This window comes from Centruroides sculpturatus, unplaced genomic scaffold (assembly GCF_000671375.1).
Source record: "Centruroides sculpturatus isolate CEXI.00-Female unplaced genomic scaffold, Cexi_2.0 scaffold340, whole genome shotgun sequence".
NCBI lineage: Eukaryota > Metazoa > Arthropoda > Arachnida > Scorpiones > Buthidae > Centruroides > Centruroides sculpturatus.
Genome location: NW_019384518.1, coordinates 532520 through 547010, shown reverse-complemented (window position 1 = coordinate 547010; position 14491 = coordinate 532520). Strand labels below are relative to the sequence as shown.

General features: G+C 33.4%; 1 protein-coding gene across 1 annotated transcript in view; it reads right to left on the bottom strand.

The window, feature by feature from the left end:
• LOC111622669 (ectopic P granules protein 5 homolog) overlaps nucleotides 1-11754 on the bottom strand; it is a 42247-nt gene extending 30493 nt beyond the window's left edge. Inside the window, exons 1-2 of the mRNA XM_023365089.1 lie at nucleotides 11354-11754; nucleotides 1648-2433 (exon numbers count right to left, since the gene is read on the bottom strand). Coding sequence (XP_023220857.1) covers nucleotides 1648-2433; nucleotides 11354-11395 — 828 coding nt within the window. The 5' untranslated portion in view covers nucleotides 11396-11754. The remainder of the gene's footprint in view (nucleotides 1-1647; nucleotides 2434-11353) is intronic.
• Between the last annotated feature and the right edge of the window lie 2737 nt (nucleotides 11755-14491).

Here is a 14491-nt window from a genome sequence, read left to right as displayed (position 1 = left end):
ATTTTTCAGAAAAAATTGTACAAAGTCATTGTCAAAAATAATTTTTGCATTTTTTTGATGTCAAAACATCCTTTAGTTATGCCCAGTGCTAAAAAAAAGGGTCATTCATAGCATCAAGAGCAATTTTATTTCCTTTAATCACTGTATTACATGAAGTTTATAATTTTATATGCCATCTTACGAGGATGGCATGTGCTTAAATCAAAGCATTCTCTCAATTAAAAACCATTTTTTTGTTAATTTATCAGTTTAGTGTTACACAGCAATTATATAATAGGCCTATTTAATTATTTGTAAAAGTTTAATTTGAATTTTCCAAACTATATTGTAATAATTATTAAGTGGTTTTTAAATTGTTTTATTTTGTGTGAAATAATTTTCAACAAAACTGTTTGGGGGAAATTTTAGGTCCTGAAAATATTCTGCACTCCTGCATAATAATACTGTCACAAAACAAATACTACCGGGATCAGTGGTGTTTGTTTACAAATGTGGCATTTAAATCTAAAATTTGCTATATGAAAGCTCAGGTAGTATGAAAAATAACTAATACTGTCTTTTGCTGCAAATATCTTTAGAAAAACAGATTAATTTTGTTAAATAACCACAGCTAGACATAAATACCAATGAACCAACAAAAAATAAAAGTAATAAGAAAACAAACATTTTCTTCCATTTTAAATGGTCATCCTAAGTTCAAAGAATGCAGATATAAACAAATGCATTTTTTAAAGATATAACATAAATTTAAATTTAAAGGGTTGGAAATGCATGCATGTCTATTGCAGTGTTTAACATCATGCTTAAAGCCCAATAATATGTTAAGTAACAATTTAAAATTAAAAGAATTTTACAAAATACATTACTTAATTCAAGACTTACAAGAGGTCATAGAACACTCTCCATGCAGAAAGAGTACATCTCCTTAAAATGAATCACCATACCCTGGGTTTGAAGCATGATGTTAAATGCTGCAATAGACATATGCATATTTTGCAACATTTCCAGCTTTTAAATTTATGTTCTATTTTTAAAAAATGTATTCATTTATATCTACATTCTTCAAATCAAAGAATGACCATTTAAAACAGAAGAAAACATTTGTTTTCATTTTATTACTTTTATTTTTTGCTGGTTTATTTTTATTTATGTCTAGTTGTAATTATTTATATTAATTATTAACCAGTAGTTTCATAGGGATTGACAGATTTTGTGCAGTTCTATGATGAATCATTACAATTAGTGTTAAAATCTTTCAACTCAAGTAGTAGTGTCATTTTTCAATAACCGTTTAAAATAATTAGTGGGGTGGCCCCACCTGAGCTATGCCAGGATAGTTACATGGGAGTACTATGTGGGGTGCAAAGTGATTCCAATGAACTTTATGACCTTCTAACTTCTTAACCATAAGAGTTTGTACAATCAAATTTTACATGCATAAAAGAATCATAGCTAATAAAGGATAAGAAAATAAAGTAAAATTGATACAATGTGATCAGAAATCCCCTACAACAACTGGTTAGCAAATGGCATTATTTTAAAAATTCATTAGGGTTATTTTTATCCAACATGGCATATCACAGGTTAAGGATGATCAATATTTTTACACACACACACACACACACACAATATATTATTAAATATTACCTTGATGAATGAATTAATGAACATATCATTTTTCTTTAATATTTTTGAAATATCATAAAAATTCATTAACTGTTCAATTGTATATGCTCTGATCTCTTCTCTATTTATATTGTACTCTTTTTTTCCACTTTTAATAATCGATAGAAAACTCTCAGATGGCAAACACTGTACATCTTCTTTTGGTCTCATTTCACCATATTGCATATATTCAGTTTTTGATAATTCAGGATACATGTTTCTAGAATGAATAGATTTATTTTCAAGGTGCTTATTAGCTGATAAACTACTTTTCTCTAAAACTGAATATTCTGGAGGTAGTTGTGGATATAAATTAACATTTTTCTGTGAAAGCGAATATTCTGGAGGAAGTTGTGGATATAAATTAACATCTGAAGGTTGCTTATGCACTATTGTTTGCTTATTTAGTTCTCTAATTTCTCTTTGTAGTTCATGAAATGCACTATAATAAGCATCATTTTCAGCTATTGGACAATGTTCTGCTGTTGGAGCAGATGGAGTTTGTACATTAATGGAATTTATTGTTTTTATAGAAGAAATTTCTTTTACAGTTTCTGTTTTTTCAATATCACTTTTATCTTTAATAACATCAAGTTCAATTTCATTTTTTTCACTGTCACATGAAGACACTGTCACTATTTTTTCTGTAACTTTCCTTTCTTCTTCAACAGTTACATCATCTTTTACTTCATCACACAAACTATCACAAATTTGTTCATCAGATGCTTCTTCGGGTTTATTCACAAAAACCTTCTTTTCCTGTTTTTTCTGGAAAGAATATTATAAAAATGTTAGAAACTTATAATACATAAAAACCTATTAACCAGTAAAATAAATAATAATCTCAAATAATTTATGCTGTTTTATGGCACCATCATTTCACATAGCATATAATGAATTTTATTTGTAATTTACCTGTATAAGCTTAAGAGAAAAGAGCTATATTAATAAATAAAGAATGCTTTTGTGTGTCTTGTGCATTCTATATTTTTCATTTATGTAGTTAAATTTTATGTAAAATGTTTAACATTAATGTGATAGAATTATTCTCTTTTATTGTACAATACAAAAATTTTCAAATTGAAACAATTCACCAGTTTATATCCAGTTACTTTTATGTTTGATCCTTATACAGGTACACTACCAAATTTCCAGTGCACCTGTATAAGAATCAAATCTCCAAATTTCTAATAGTTTAGCACCTCCTTTAATCTGGACAAAATTACAAGAGGAAACTTGATATTCCCACAGCCACTAGATTGGTTTACTGTGCAGTCATTGATGGCATTGTGTTTAAGGCACACTTATTATTTACACTGCACTTGGTGGTGATATCCCAATTTTGTGATATTCTTAGTTTATTCTGTTTAAATTTAACCCAAGCTGTGGCTTCTAAGAGAGATGAGTTTGTCAAAGATGGTGTCAAATGTTTCTAAAATTTGCCACCTTGGAAACAGTAATGCTGCAAGCATTCTTTGTAAATGCAAAAATTAATAAATTTGCATTTAATTTTTGTTTAATCATCTTGTTTCACTAATGTATTAATGCACAAGTACCTGTATTTCATTGATTTATTTATTTTACTTAAGTTTCTAACAGTCCATGGTATACTTTAGACACATGGGAAGTATATAATTAGTGGGTTAGAGGAGAGTTGATAAATTATTATTATATGAGACCATGGTTGTTCCAGAAAAACAGTTAATCTGGTAAAGCTTTGAAACAAAGGATGCTGGAAACTAGTGGTGTATCTTTACTATAAAGATAGAAATACTTAAGAAAAAAATAATTCTTATTTTAAAATATTTTAATGGCAATTTCTTACAAAAAAATTTTACAAAAATTTTGAAAATTTATTGTTTTTCATCTAAATAAAGCTGTAAAAAAGCAAATTAATTTATACAAATATTCCCTGTTATTCAAAAGTATTGCATTCTTATGAAATCTTTGCTAATTCGAAATGGCATAAAAGAAAAAAGCAACTACCATTAATTAATTCACATGCAAAAAATTTTTGAGCATACCCAGACCTCCCGTATAATTCCAAATGTGTCCTATAAGGGCTTTTTACACCTTAAGACACATTTTGCTAACAGATACACAAAATAAATCAAAATAAGGCACAGATGCTCACAGACAGATAGCTTGATGCTATAATACTGACAAGGAGAGTGCCAGATGTTTGGGTCTCTGATTCAAATGAAATTTGGTGAGCACATAAGCCCTAAACACAAACAGCTCCTTGTCCAAATAATAGGTCCCAGTTCTCAAGCATTTCCAAAAAACCAGCCTCTGAAAATTGTGTGTTTAGCTTATAAGTCTTTGGAAGTTCCATCTCTCTTTGTAACAGTGATAGCCGAATGAATAACATAATCGGCACTAGAGTTACATGATGTAGGTTTGGGCCTTTGCAATTTTAGTTTATTTTTTTTTATGAGTAACAAAATTATTGTATTATTTACAGTATCATTAGCATTATTATTGCTATTATTGTTCCTCAGGTTTAAAACTTATAAAACAAGAGATTAAAAAATCGTGATGTCATTTTCTACTTAGCAAAAAAAAAATTTCTGTAATTTAACTGTTTTATGTTGTTAAACAAAATTATTTTTTCACATTTTCACTTGTGATTACATACTATTTCACCACAAGTGAATAAGCTTCAGACATTATTGATCATGAACAGAAAAGACAAGTCTGATATAAAAATAGGGTAGCAGTTTTTTTAATTGTTAATTTTATGGACTATTTCCTCATGTGCTCATGTTTGTTACACTTCAAACAAAATATCACCAGATCTGAAAATTAATATGAAGAGATGAAAATTTTATTTAATGAAATAAAAGAGTTAAATCTACAGAGACTTTGTTTTCACTACGCAGGAAATAATGTCACAATTTTTAATAACTTGTTTTATAAACTCTAAATGCGACGAAAAGTAATAATAATAATGCTAATGATATAGTAAAATTATAAATTAATTTTATTAAAAAAAACTAAAATTGCAAAGACCCTAACCTACATCATTTAGTCATTGTGCCTAGCATCTTATCCACTTGGCTATCATTATTACAGGGATAACAAAACTTCCAAAGACTTATAAGCTAAACACTCAATTTTTATAGGTTTACTTCATTTTTTGGAAATGTTTGAGAAGCGGGTTCTCTTATTTGGACAAGGTGCTGTTTGTGTTTAGAGCTACAAGCTCACCAAGTTTTGTTCAAATCAGAAACATAAACGTCTGGCCCCCCTCCTTGTGAGTGTAGTTTCTGGGAAAGAGCTTAATTAAAGATGCCTCTTGTTGCTTGGGAATCATTTCACTGCCAGTAAAATGATTCCCTGCAAAACAGCAATAAAAATAATTAGGACCAAATAGGGCTTTATCTTATAAGATAAAGAAGCCAGCAGTGGAGAAGATGAGTCCATACCTACCCTAACAGAAGCTAAGGACAGCATGAAAAGTAAGGAAATTCCTGAAAAAACATTGTGATGACAGTGATGCAATTTGACATATGATTTCTTTAGACAACTTAACTGGAAAAGAAGGCAAGAAAAAAAACAGCAGACATTTTTAAGCAACAGACTTAAAGGTACAATATTGTATATTCATTGCATTGTAGCTACAGTACAATACTCTTATGTGTAGAACACTGATAAATGATTGTAATACGCATGTTAACAACACAGAAGAGAAACGGGTAGTCCTAAGTTACAAACCATCCCTCCATCATATATACAAGAGGATGACCAAGGATTTAAGCATACGCATAGCGTACAAAAGGAAACTCACCATGTTCCGCCTTTTATCTAATGCAAAGGATGAAACCGAGGATGCTAGGGCACCTGAAGTTTATCGCATCCCACTACATGATGACAAGTTCAACCGAACACTAACCTACATTGGTTCAACATACAGATTATTACAAGCCCTGTTACAAGATCACAGGTATAACATGGTAAAAGGAAACATCAATATGGCCCTGGTCCGGTATGCTACTTAGCCAGAAATTTCCCCCGTATGGGAGGAGGCTACCCTAATACACAGGGTAATTTGACAGACAACATATAAGAACATTAGAGGCCACAGAAATCTACAGGGCCGACATAAGAGGAGCATGCATCAACATGGATTACATTCCATACCAAATGCATGGAAGTATTATTTAGACCAGTGATTCCCAAACTTTTTCGATCCACCGCCCACTTTGTTCCATAAAGTTATACCCAACACCCCCTAACCCATTTTCTCTTGTGTGAGAAAGGATTGGAAGTATTCTTAGGAAAACTTTTCTATGAATCTCACACTTTGTGCCCTTACCGTACATTGTTCTCAACATCTGGAAACCATTAAACATAATATTTCCTCTTATCAGTTTAATTAACAGAGGAAAGAGAACAACTTTCAGTGACCTCAATTTTGCCTTTGGTCACCGTTCGATACCCTGCCTCCAGCGCCCCCTAGATTTACTCATCGCCCACAAGGGGGCGTTATTGCCCACTTTGAGAAACGCTGATTTAGACTCTTAAAGGAAATTATATGTTGCTTAATATACGTCACAACCAATGTTCAAACCAATTTTTAAAAATTACATGTACAACATGGCAACATTCTATAAATAGAGCGGTTATTTTTGTTTGACTTTTCCTGATGAAGACTGATTAATGAGTGGCCAAAAATGTTTGAATGTTGAATTTGGGTGTTTTGCTGAAAATTTGACGTTTAGGTGAGTATCTAATAAGCAGATGCTAACATCAGTAAAAGTTGATTATGGTGCAACACATTAGTCTTGAATTTTCTTATTGCATGTGATTCATGACTACATGCCAAAATAAAGAATTTACAAAGCTTTCAAACACTATCCTTACTTTAGAATTGACTAGATGCCCAAAGGAAGTTAAGTGTTACCAGTCAAAATTAAAGATAAAAAACATCCCAAAAATTTTTTGGGGGTGATCCATCTCAGATATGTCAGGTCCCATCACTCACTACCCTGCTGCCTGACCCACAATGGACTAGGAATAAAAAAAAGGGATCTCTTAGTGCCCACAGGGCAGGACAGTGAAACAAAACTTCTTGTTTTAGCACCAAAATTCCATGGTGCTAAAATAAGAATTGACTAGCTTTTCTTCTTTCTATCTCAATATCAAACACAACTCACAACTGGGTAAAGTCGTGGTTGTTTTTTATCTTAATATCAGATTATTATTAAGGACATAGAGGCAAAAGAATTAATATCCAATTTTTTTAAATAATCAACAGCCAAAATTCTGGTGAAGTGGAAGATGCAAACAGCGGGAAAGATATCAAAAGAAATAGAAAAAATAAAGGTAGAAATATGGTATTTGAGATTGTGTAAAAAAGGAAGGCATAAGGCTACCAACACTTGAGTTTGCCTGTAAGTATAAGCATGACTTTACAGAAACACAACATAATTAAAATAACCTTATTCTAAAATATAACATTAACTCTAAAAAGTATAAACTGAAGAAATTGTCTAAGAAAATGAAAAAAGAAAATAAAACAAATAGAAAAGAAGGCCCTGGTAAGTTTTTTGAAGATAATATATCTTTTTTTCTTCACCTGTTTTTGTTTTCCGATTAAGATCTGTTCCTCTATTTGTTAAAACAGAAACACCAGTATAATAAGTCCTATTAATATACAGAGTCCAACATAGACAATGATATAATAAAGAATTTAATGAAGACAGAAGCAAAAGAATTAACAGACTAAACTTGATTAAAAATTAGATTAAATTGTGAAACTAAGCAAGCCACGCATGTTTTATATAGTCTTTGTTAAGTTTACAGTTATTGCTTTATTTAAATAAATGGTTTTTTTCATAACCTCCTGATGTCAGAAGTAAGTAGTCCGTCTGAATAACACCATATTTATTCCAACTATATTGGAAAAACAAGAGATTAATACTGTGTTGGCTTCTATGAAAGCTTTTAAACACTGTGGCATCAAATCCATCAGTTTTTTGAGAACTTCAATGTCGATTTTGCTCCATTCATTGAATAAGGTCATCCGGTAGACTTGCAGGATTTTCCTCTTAAATTTTAGAATTCTTCAGTCCGGTTCATCTGAAAGATATTTGATGAGATTCACATCCGAATTTTGGGGTGGCCGGGTTAGCTTTTCAAATCCTTTGAAAGCCNAATAAAATGGAAGATGGATTTCCTAGATAAAATAAGATAAAACGATTTTAGTTTTCGATTGCTGATTATCGTTCAGATTACTCCATATTCGTGGAATCGAAGCAATAGATATTTCTATAAAAGATAAATTAATCTATAAAGATATAATCTGTAATTTTACGACAGTCTATCGTTCTGATTCTTTTTCCACGTTACGCTAGCGAATTACTTAAAATAATATTAATGTCGACAGGAACATTTTGAAATTTTAGATAGTTTATCTACAAATACTGTATTAATTTAACCACCCGTCGAGTCGATTCTTTCTCAAATTCGCACGACGACGACGCACTTTCTTTCAAACGCATCGTTCTGGAGGGCCCGGGCATGGTTTTCTACATTTCGAAATTATTATTTATCAAATACTCACATAATCGACATTACGGCGTCATTCTAGGCATGCGTATAGTTTCGTACGCTACCGTGGGTAAAACCGTAGAAGCGGATAAGGCAAAAACCGCATTTAGCATCTGCATTCGGCACTCGCCCCGCCGCTTACTTTCGAAGGCCATATTAGAAAATCCGCATAAACCCCGAACAGAAAAAACTGCACAAACTCGGAAACGGATAACCCATTTCAAATAGCGGGCTACACGTCAGCCACATAACCATTATTTATAATTTTATTCGCATTATTCCTCTTCAAACTTTTCCATCTCCCCGACTTTAATTTTGTTTTCGGATTCGGTTTCTAAAAAGTTGCAGGTAAATTTTTTAAGAAATTAATCAATAACTTTAGAAACAAAACGTTTCCTGGCAAATACACGACAACTGTTTCGTCACACTCGTAATTAGCGAAAACGACAGATTAAATACTTACCAAAGTAGCAAGATAAACTTTCAATTAAATGAAATTAAATGAGCAATTATATACTTACCTTCTTAACTTTTGACTTCGGTTTTAGCGGTGCTTCTGCCATTATTCGTCAAAAAACATAGGAAAAGAGCAGTTTTTAAGAACGATATTCGCAGGCAATCCGAAGTATCAACTGACCGACGATTGCGTTATCGCTCGAAACTCACGTTGGAGAACGATCGGTTTCGGTTTTGTTTTCGCATCGATACATTTACACACTCTGTCTAATTTATTAATGTTTATGTATACCTGAAAGATATTTGATGAGATTCACATCCGAATTTTGGGGTGGCCGGGTTAGCTTTTCAAATCCTTTGAAAGCCAAAGATGCTCGACAAACTTAGATGAATGTTTTGGGTCATCATCACATCAAAACACAATCTTTGTCGATGCCCATATCCTTCACCGAAGAATGAAGATTGTTTTCTAATACTGCCTTCTACATTTTCACATCCATGCAACTGTCAATTTCTTCCAGACAACCAAGTCTAGGAGAGAAACATCCCCATACCATCACATATTATAAATGCTTCAGTCCCAACACAGCTGGCAGTTTGTAAGCAGCATTCTTCTTTCACCACACAGTTTGGCACCATTCCAATCCCATCAGCCCAAATTTCAATTTGTCGCTCCAAATCACTACTTCAAAACTCGGGAGGTTTGTCTAAACCAGGAGTGTCCAACCTGCAACTCGCAGGCCGCATGTGGCCCATGGCAAGTTCCAATGTGGCCCAATAAAAGTGTAAACAAAACTGACAAATATTAAAATTTTTTTTTATTTCAATGGCATAAACTCAAAAAAGTAGTTTCACAAAGCCGTAAATCTTTATACATGTTTTATTTTTGAGTGAAATATTTCAAATACTTGGAAATGTGTGAATTAGACAGGAATACTAAATAAAGCTGGAGTTGTCACTCAACGAATTATAGACCCAAATTCAGGGAAAGGAAAGAAAGGTCAAAAGATAAATAGTAGTGAGAAAGGTTAAATAGACCTTCTGTTATGCAAATATTGACCCATAATTTTTCAACCTATCTCACTTCTTTATCTTTTGTCCTTTCTCACCTTTCCCTGCATTTGAGTCTATAATTCTTTGAGTCCCAACTCCAGCTTTATTTAGTATTCCTTCCAGCGTTGCAAAATTTGACTACCCTATTTTTAGTTTAACATAAAAAATATCATTTTGTGCATATTATTTATAAATATATTAGTCATATATTAGGCACTTTAAAATGGTGTTGCATCACTTTTTATTAATTAGAGACAGAAATAACACAAATATTTGTGCTTTTCAAATAAATTTATGTTGCCTCCTTTTATAATAATTGAATTTATCTATTTCTAAGTAAAAATTGAGTGTTTGTAGAAGTAATTTTTTAAAATATCCTTTTTTGTGATAAAGTTTTAATACTTATTACTATAATTTAGATATTGGGCCACGAGTATACCTAATATATTTGTGGCCCAGAACTCTGACTTCTTCCAACGTGATCCAGATAAACAAAAAGGTTGGACACCCACGCTCCCCGGCAAAGGCTAGCCTCTTTGCACTCGACGTACAATATAGCCTTTCAAACCAACCTCACCGAGTCGCCAATGACAGTCAATAAAGACATTTTAACACCAGAGCTCTCTCAGATAGTCCGAGTGGAAATTTCTGGGTCGGCAGAGATTTCAAACAGAACAATGCAGTCTTCCGGCCACACGGCGCAGCGTGGCCAACCAGAAGGACAAAGACTTCGAACAGTACAAATTAAGTTATAAAGAAGACGAAGACATTTTCTTTATAACTTAGCAAACGTCTTCAAAGGATAAATTTCTTTCTCCGGAGATGGTTCCAACGCTTTTCCCGGCACGGCCACGGCCAACAATTTCGGTCCCCACAGTTTCGAGAGGTTCCCCAGATTTCGGCACGTGGCGGTCCGACCATTCCTCCCAAAACCGCCCGACAGGTCACAACTTTACCAAAACTTCTCTCCGACGAGGCCGGAACGACCTCCACCCGTCGAGTCGATTCTTTCTCAAATTCGCACGACGACGACGCACTTTCTTTCAAACGCATCGTTCTGGAGGGCCCGGGCATGGTTTTCTACATTTCGAAATTATTATTTATCAAATACTCACATAATCGACATTACGGCGTCATTCTAGGCATCCGTATAGTTTCGTACGCCACCGTCGGTAAAACCGTAGAAGCGGATAAGGCAAAAACCGCATTTAGCATCTGCATTCGGCACTCGCCCCGCCGCTTACTTTCGAAGGCCATATTAGAAAATCCGCATAAACCCCGAACAGAAAAAACTGCACAAACTCGGAAACGGATAACCCATTTCAAATAGGCGGGCTACACGTCAGCCACATAACCATTATTTATAATTTTATTCGCATTATTCCTCTTCAAACTTTTCCATCTCCCCGACTTTAATTTTGTTTTCGGATTCGGTTTCTAAAAAGTTGCACGTAAATTTTTTAAGAAATTAATCAATTACTTTAGAAACAAAACGTTTCCTGGCAAATACACGACAACTGTTTCGTCACACTCGTAATTAGCGAAAACGACAGATTAAATACTTACCAAAGTAGCAACATAAACTTTCAATTAAATTAAATTAAATGAGCAATTATATACTTACCTTCTTAACTTTTGACTTCGGTTTTAGCGGTGCTTCTGCCATTATTCGTCAAAAAACATAGGAAAAGAGCAGTTTTTAAGAACGATATTCGCAGGCAATCCGAAGTATCAACTGACCGACGATTGCGTTATCGCTCGAAACTCACGTTGGAGAACGATCGGTTTCGGTTTTGTTTTCGCATCGATACATTTACACACTCTGTCTAATTTATTAATGTTTATGTATACCGTCGTAATGAAAATACATCTGTACCGATGACTAATCCGCCGTAAATAAAACCGCGTAGTAAAAAAAAACCATTTTAATTAGCGCCATCTGGAGTCGATTTATCAAACTAACAAAGTTATTGCGTGATAAGTAAATTATTTTAAATATTATATAAGATCGGAAGTAATGATTTTTTAATGTGAAATCCTGTATTGGTGTTGCGCAGTTAAAAATAACGTTTGAGCGCGGGTAAAGAAGACGTTTGGCACAACGACACCGGAAGTAAAGATGACGGCCGGAAGCTTTTACTCTCCCGGCTGGAATAACGGGAAAAGTACTGTAATTGGTCGAATTTTCATCCTCCGGATATTTTGCATTTCTCCACGTTAAAGGTCCCCCTAGCTCCAAAATCCAGCGACCAGTGGAATAAATTTCCCGGCTTCGCCAAAAAACAATAATAATTAAATACTAACGAAATAACGAAAATAATACTTATTTAAAATAAAATCGCGTGTGGCGCCATCTGTTATCAAATGTTATTAAAAAAATAAATTACAGTATTTATGAAAAGGCAAAAGGCGTAATTATATAACAGTATTTATATGCGTGTGGAGGGCCCGATTTTGCTTTATATCTCAGATCCCCACGGACCAAGCATTTTAAAATTTGGCAGGAGTAATTGAGCTGGAATTTGAAAAAATTGTAGACCTATAAATTCCCACTATCGTCCGTCCGTCCGTCCGTCTGTCTTTCCCAGATGTAAAAATTGCAGCCCGGTATTGTGACGATGTTCCAATAAATAGTTGCTCGTTAATACATAAATTTTCGGCATTCTAATTAATAAAAATGCAGATTTTAAACGTTTATCTATCTAATTTGAATTTGGGTTTACAAATGTACAGTACAGTACATTATTTTCCCGGCTGTTACGTATATATAAGAAGGGAAAGTATGGGAATCGTACTAAATTTCACCCTCCCACTTTTCTGCAAATCTCTACGTTCTGAGTGTGTGTACGAGTTTGTGTTTCGTTTAATATTTTAGGATAAAGAAACGAAATTTGGCACGGTAACTTGTGCATAAGGGGCATCGATTCTATTAATTAAATTTTCATGGTGAAAGGTCGAGGGAGTCGGGAGATAGTCAGGTCACGCATCATATCTCGAGTAGTGTAGGACTTAACGAAGATTTTATTCGCTATCAGCATTTACATTTTTTTAAAAAAACTCACCCCTGCCCTCAAAATAAAGCTTTTTGCCATCGTATAATAATTAAAAATATAAAAAGCTTTTGTAATAAAATCTCTTAACAGATGGCTCCACGCGCAACTTTATTCATTATAATTAATAATATAAAAGTTATTTTTTAAATAAAAATCTCTTAACAACCGGGAAAGTTATGTAACTCGTTACTAGACTTTTTTTTACTTTATATATGTAAAAGCCCAGTCTTCCGCATTGGAACACTAAAGCCTGGACTCTACATTACCGGAATCCGCGACGAAATCGTTATTCTAATCTACTTTTAGTAGAATAAAATGGAAGATGGATTTCCTAGATAAAATAAGATAAAACGATTTTAGTTTTCGATTGCTGATTATCGTTCAGATTACTCCATATTCGTGGAATCGAAGCAATAGATATTTCTATAAAAGATAAATTAATCTATAAAGATATAATCTGTAATTTTACGACAGTCTATCGTTCTGATTCTTTTTCCACGTTACGCTAGCGAATTACTTAAAATAATATTAATGTCGACAGGAACATTTTGAAATTTTAGATAGTTTATCTACAAATACTGTATTAATTTAAATTTTTTTTTTTTTCGAAATATTTCAATCGGATTATGCCAGGAGGCCCACCTCTACGTGAGGCATTTTATAGATTTTACTCAAATACACTAATACACAAAGCTCCCTGCAAAATTCCGGAAAATTTCGGCAAAAAGCACGGGAGTTATTAATTTAAGCTTCAAAGATGGTTAACAAGATTCTTCCATTCCCACTCACACACTAACATTCGTACATACAGAAACTCCCTTTTTGCATTTATCGAGGTTTCCAGGTCCCCGAGTCCAAATACGTAAAAATCTTGGTATTTCATTTTTAGACCCTTTGCCGTAATTTCCCTCTGTTATATATATAACAGAGCCGGGAAAGTAAAAGTCGGAAGCGAATAGGAGAGCTTCCGTTAATGAATTAGAAATAAATTATCTCCTTTTATTAAGTCATTCGAATATATTAAAAATCTTAATTTACGATACTCCGCAAATCGAATGTAAGAATATGCGACTGGTATATTAGAAAGGAGAAAAGACAGCCGAGGCCACGTCTATCGAATTATGATCCAGGATCATTAACCATCGGCAAAAAACAAAATTTGATTGGCGATCCGCAAACGAATAATTGATTCGATAATAGACGAACCTTTCCGTGATCCAGATTTCGTCTTAATGACCACATCCGTTTAAAAAATTTATTTAAAATTACGCGTCAGAATTGTTTATCGTTTTTAATTGTTACTCCATTTTCTAAAAAAAATTATCATAAAAATAATCTTCGAATCGTTTCGAGCTAACAGACGTTCTTCGTACCATTGAACTTTGACCGGATCCAGAGTCGAGATCCAAGTCCGACATCGACACCAGCTTCCTCCGTCGTAATCACGTCCGTAAAGTGGACAAGCTCCTATGTAACAATTAGTATACGTTTTGTATTAAAAAATATTAGAATTTGTATTTCAAATCTGTAATTTGTACTAACCGTCAAAGTAGGCTAGCCCGTCTTACCATTATATTTTAAAATGTTACTCGAATTTACTAGGTTTACCGAAGTTAATTTCCTAATTCTTCTTAATCATCCGACACCCCGAAATTACCGTAGAGATTAACGTATGGCGGAAGCCTAAGGTCCAATGACAGTATACGTAC